At 43.2% G+C, this 6,130-nt stretch overlaps 1 protein-coding gene across 1 annotated transcript; it reads right to left on the bottom strand.

The window, feature by feature from the left end:
• Positions 1 to 3,093: 3,093 nt before the first annotated feature.
• WFDC9 (WAP four-disulfide core domain 9) lies at positions 3,094 to 4,347 on the bottom strand. The gene is made up of 2 exons (XM_068524719.1): positions 4,257 to 4,347; positions 3,094 to 3,242 (listed from the first exon to the last, which is right to left on the bottom strand). Exons 1-2 carry the CDS (start codon positions 4,345 to 4,347, stop codon positions 3,094 to 3,096), a joined length of 240 nt encoding a protein of 79 aa, XP_068380820.1.
• Positions 4,348 to 6,130: the final 1,783 nt, after the last annotated feature.

Here is a 6,130-nt window from a genome sequence, read left to right as displayed (position 1 = left end):
TTCAAAAATGTGACACCAAATGCCATTTTTATTATTAAGGCCTTGAAGTCTTTCTTTCTCAAATTTTAAGGCATAGTCTATTCCATTTTCCTCTAGTTTTACTATGCTTTGAGTTTTCTTACTCTGATTTAACTTTTTTTTTTTTTTTTTAAAGGGTGAGGGGATAGGCTTTTTTTTTTTTTTTAAATTATTTATTTATTTATTTATTTATTTTTGGCTGTGTTGGGTCTTCGTTTCTGTGCGTGGGCTTTCTCAAGTTGTGGCAAGTGGGGGCCACTCTTCATCGCGGTACGTGGGCCCCTCACTGTCGCGGCCTCTCTTGTTGCGGAGCACAAGCTCCAGACGCGCAGGCTCAGTAGTTGTGGCTCACGGGCCCAGTTGCTCCGCGGCATGTGGGATCCTCCCAGACCAGGGCTCGAACCCGTGTCCCCTGCATTGGCAGGCAGATTCTTAACCACTGCGCCACCAGGGAAGCCCTCTGATTTAACTTTTTAATCTGCCTGAATTTTATATTTAGTTGAGGGGAATATCTGATATCTTGCTCAGTCCTTGTGGGTCATGAGGTGACCTTGAAAATGGAAGCCTCACGTCAAGGACAGAAAGAGCCTGGATATGCTATGGCTTTGTGGTGCTATCAAACTTGTTCTGGATACCTAATCCTGAATCTAGTGCATGAAAAGCAATTAACCTCTCTTATTTAAGCCACCATTTTCTTTGTTGTCGCTGTTACATGTAGTTGAAACTAATCCAAACTGATATACCAGCCGAACTATACATTAAGATAAGGGTAGAATGAAGGCATGAAATGTCAAATTTTTAAAATTTACTTTATTTAGTTAGTTCTCAAGTACCCTCTCTCAGGAAGCCCCTGTAGGGTATATATTACCAAAATGAGGTTGTTAAGAAAGAGAGAGAGGTGGGGTTTGGAAACAGGATCTTTAATCCAGGAGAAAGTAAAATACTACTATAATGGTGAAGGGAAATCCCCAGTGGCACTCCATAGTGGGGAGCCTGGAGCCCCACTCGTGAAGGATGTTTACCTGAGCCCCTGAGCCATTGTCCGTTTTCATTATTCTGAGCTCTAAGGCACTAACCAGTGTTCTACTAGGACTTAGTCTCTTGCCTGGCTTTGGGCTTTGCTATATCACATTCCTGAGCCTTTCTTCAGGCTGTAAATTGATAGGCATGACTCAGCTATCAACTTAGACTGACTCATCCATCTAAGTGAGAATATCTTGTCATCTGGACCAGGAAGAGGCACAAGCCTGGATATATAGTAGGTACCCCTCATCCAGGAGAAGTTGTATTTTTTAAATGATCTTCAAGATACTGATGACAAATGGTAGAAATTCAGATGTAATTTGGGGAAACAATATGGGCAGGAAAGCCTGCCTTGTATTACATGAAATCTCAGGATATGAGTAATATTACCCAGGTAAAACTGACAGGCAGACAAAACTGACCCGGCAGAAATAAGAGGATACTAGGTTTGGCAGAAGGAGGAATCATTCTGGAAGCTCTGAGTACCCGCCTTGAGGTCAGGAACTCTTTCCATAATGACAGTAGATGCCAGCTTCTTACCAGCGCGTGCTTGTTCCATGGGACAGAGTGATGTGGAGGCCAGGGTCCTGGGTCTTACTTAAGGAGTCTGGCTTTGCATAAATAGGCAGGTCAGAGACTGCCGTGTGTTCACCAAATCCCCTTTCCTGTTCTTATTGGACATAAAACTAGACTATATTTCTTAGTCTTCTTTGCAAATAGGTGGGACCATATGACTACATTATGGCAAATAGGATGTGGAGAGAAATAGTAAACCCCACTTCTATGCCTGGCCCTTCTGTATGAGCCTCTGTGCTACCTTTCCTCTCCCAGCTACTGGCTGGATGCAGAAGAGGTCCTAGGAGACAGTGGAGCTATAGGTGGGAGGAGCCAGGGTCCTTGAATCATGACATGGGTGGCTGTTCACTGATCACCCTCAGGGAAATGTATTGTGAATAAGGATAAACTTTTACTGTGTTAGCCCCATGAGATTTTTATAAATCTCTGTATTTTTGCTACAGCCATGAGCGTACCTGACTAATACATTGTTCTAACTGGAAGGCAGGGTTGGGTGCCTGTGCCCATGATGGGATGGGAAAAACTTTGGAGGCTGTTGGGGATTATAATGAAAGAAATGAAGTTACAGGGATGAGGTACCAAAAAATACAGAGCCCTCAGGTTGGTGGATCAGTTTATTTGGCAAAGACTTGAGCCTTCTCAGGATAGAGAGGTCAAGGAGAGAACAAAGAGGTCCTGAGCTGGAGCGAGTGGGTATCCCGACAGAGAACAAGGCAGCCCTCTTCTTGACCACACAGTCAACCTCCAGCCCACACTAGTCGGGGGTCAGCTAGAATCTAGGGTTTTAGCATGAATTTAAAGGGTTCTCTGGAAGAGAAAAGTTAAGTGGTTAAAAGAGTCAGGGAACCCTGGGGGACATCCACTCCCAAACTTAATAGCACCCTTAGCCACAGTTAATGGGAACAGGAATTCTTCCTGTAAGATCAGGAGTTACCCACTTTTTTTTTTTTTTTTGGCCACACAACGCAGCTTGTGGAATCTTTGTTCCCCGACCAGGGATTGAACCCAGGCCCTCAGCAGTGAGAGCACAGAGTCCTAACCACTAGACCACCAGGGAATTCCCAGGAGTTACCCACTTTTAATTAATTTCTCTCAAGAGATTTGCCAATTGAGCAGACAGGTAGAGACTGGGTCTTCTTGGGCTTGGCTGAGATAAGGGGGCCAATGGAGAGGCCAGACTAAGGAGGCAATAATTGGAACTTTGGACAAGGGAGGGATGAACAAACTGATGGGTGATGTTTGGGGGGAATTGAATGAGAGTGAAAAGAAATGTGGAGGTTCCCATGCTGGTATCTTGGTTTAATTTACAGTGAGTGGCAGCTTAGGCGTGGAGGCAGGAGGGTGTTGCCTTATGCTGCCTATTTCTGTGACCAGGATTGAGGTGACTATGTCTTCTGTTCCAGGCCATAGCTTCTGAACGAGGGTGAGGAGCAGTGAGGAAGCATCCCCAGGCCCAACCTTCCCACCCCAAACAACTCACTCATTGTCCAAGCAGATGTCGCCACAGTAGGTCCAGCAGCATGTATGATTTGGAAAGGAGCATTCCTTTGCTTTAGTGCACCTTTTTAAACAATACGTTAGTGATGGAGGCTGTACCCAGCACTGGTCAATATCTCTTAGTTCAGCTGGAATTGAGACGGTAGAATTTGGCAGTGTCCATCCACCCACAACTTAGAGAAGAGACCCTTCTCAAGCTTAAAAAGCCCTGAGCTCTAAGCAACAAAGTATTTTTCTGCTTTTGAGGAGAATCCCTTCTGTGAATTCCAGCCAGTGGTTTTTTTACAGAAGACCATCCTGACATGACATGACTTCCTTCTTTCCACATGTTCCCACAGCATTGCAGGTCTTTGGGTTCTCTCTAAGTTCCCTAAAGATGGGACCTAGGACAACCCCATCACAGATGACACCGCCTCACCAAGTCCATTCCCATATAACTTTAGATTTCAGGGTCTGCAATATTTTCTAGTTCCAATTGCCATACCCAATTTTCAGATTGGAAAACTGAGCCAGGGGAGGATAGGAACCTACTTTTTCCTCTTTCTATTCACTTCCCTGATGATACCACCTAAGCACTCAGCCTCTCCCCAAATGCCACATCTTTCACTGGCCCATAATCCTCCCTTGAGGTCACTTCATTATCCCATTTTCTTATCGTATGACCCCCAAACTTTCACTCATAAGGACCCCTTATTTGTCTTTTGCACTTTTTCATATTCTAAAAGATTCTTCCCCTCAAACTAAACGAATGCGTTAAATATTATCCTTTTGGTATTCATCAAAGGCTCACTCAGATCAGGCACAGAGATTCTGAAAATATGGGCTCAGAGGGAAGTTCTGTGTTGGTGTTTCCTCTACACAAGGTGGTCTGACATTGGCAAATATTGTTTCCTGCTAGCTTATGGAATGTGGGCAAAAGCTACATTCCCTCTCGATGTACCCACTATTGCTTCAGAACTGGGAGAGGAAGCTTGAAACGATGCCAGATTGGGAACATTCAACCTAATCTTTCTTGGATGTCTCCGCTTAAAAGAAGTTTCTGGTCCTTTAAAGGGTGATCCTAGAAAGGTAGGCCCTGAATCGGTTGTGGCAGACATCCTAGGCCTGGGCAGAGCACCTTCCTCCCTTGCCCCATCACCTACAGAAAGGTTTGTGCTTGAGGCCTCCCAGCGCGGGCAGAAGCATCACAACCTCACAGGTGAGCATGATGAGGAGGAGAGCCCAGAGCTTCATGGTAGTTTCTGCGTGTGTTTGGGTTAAGTTTTGGCAGAAGACAGGTCTTTTCTCGATGCTGCTAAAAGTAGAGAAGGAATTAAGGGGAATAGGGTAGGAAAGAAAGAGAAAGTGCTAGTGAATACTGTGTTATTCTTTCTCCTACTTTCCCTTTCCACCCACTGGCACCTACCTATATAGCAAGCTAGCCATTGGCTTCCCCGGGCTTCTTCCCCATCTCACATTATGTACCCCTTCCTTTACAAAGCTATTTCTTTTAAAAACACATTGGTTTTTTTTCTGATCAAAAAGCAATAAATCTTCAGGTTGTATCATTTTTTAAATACAAAGAGGAAATGAATAAGCATTAATAATTCCACCACCCAGAGATAACCGTATACGTGTATACTTTCATGTTGTAGTCATTATTTTTATGAAATTGGAAGAGTAGAACACATGAAGTGTCCTGATTTGCTAATTAAGAACATAGGTAACAGGATGATATAATGGAAGTTTTAGTTGAGACCTTAAGACAGAGTGGATGAGATAGATTACTCAGCAGGACTTGAGAAAAATTGCTAACCAAACTTAAACTTAAAAACAAAACTTTCACACAACATTGTGAAGCAACTATACTCCAACAAAATTTAATAAAATTTTTTAAAAAGTAAAAATTAAAAAAAAATTTTTAATAAACTTTCCTCTACATAGATGATCCCAAGTTGAAGTAGTTATAAGAGAGGATTTTGAAGGAGATGTTATTAGTCAAACGCTTTGCCAAGGAAAGTAGAGATACTGCCTTCTAATTCCAAGTTGGGAGAATATGCTCTGTGGATACTACTCAGAGCTTACGGTGTGTCCCCAAAAGTTTGCAGGGACACCATAGACTTGTGTTCGAGTCCTGACTAAAGACTCTGAAGGGTGGGGAATTTGGCTAACGTGACCTGTAGTAGCAGAGAAGAGGGCTACAGTTTGGGAAGTATCTGAATTGTAAATGGCCTGATGCCATTTTGTGTCTCCAATGAACCCTTGAAATCTCCCATGAAAGAGGACCAGGGGACTTCCCTGGCAGTCCAGTGGTTAAGACTCCACTTTTCCACTGCAGAGGGCCTGGGTTCGATCCCTTGTTGGGGAACTAAGATCCCACATGCCGCACAGTGTGGCCAAATAAAATAAAATAAAATAAAATATTAGAAGAAGAAGAAGAAGAAAAGAAAAATGGGGAAAACATTTCTTAAAGGAAGAAAGAAGGGAAGGAGGGAGGGAGGGAGGAAAGAGAAAGAAAGAAAGAAAGAAAGAAAGAAAGAAAGAAAGAAAGAAAGAAAGAAAGAAAGAAAGAAAGGGAGGAAGGGAGGAAGAAAGAAAGAGAGGAAGGGAGGAAGGGGGAAAGAAAGGAGACCAGAAGTACAACGCCAGCCTGTGATCACATCTATTGTGTAAGAACTCCCACTCTCTCTTATTGGTGCTTCCTCCCTCTACCACCCAGGAGCCAGAAATTTTTTAAGCCAGTTGGAGGTGAAGGAACAGAATCACAAAGAGCTCAAGAGAAAAATGTTGGCCACATTCTCTTCCATAACTGGAGCCTCTGAGAAAAAGGAGGGTCCACAGTTCTAAACAATTTATGAAGTTGTGGCTAATTTCATGGGCCTGCACATTTTAATTATTAGGTTGAGAAGATGTTTTGTGACTGAAGTCACAGAAGTTGTGGGGACCTACCTAAGTTTTCCTGAAGAAGCAAGGAAATAACTAGCTATCCTGAATAATGTCTAACAGAACAAGGGAGACCAAAAAAAATATGATCACG

The sequence above is a fragment of the Eschrichtius robustus genome, chromosome 16 (genome assembly GCF_028021215.1).
Source record: "Eschrichtius robustus isolate mEscRob2 chromosome 16, mEscRob2.pri, whole genome shotgun sequence".
NCBI classification, from domain to species: Eukaryota; Metazoa; Chordata; class Mammalia; order Artiodactyla; family Eschrichtiidae; genus Eschrichtius; species Eschrichtius robustus.
The sequence above is the reverse complement of the archived record's forward strand: the minus strand, read 5'-3'. Positions and strand labels throughout refer to the sequence as shown.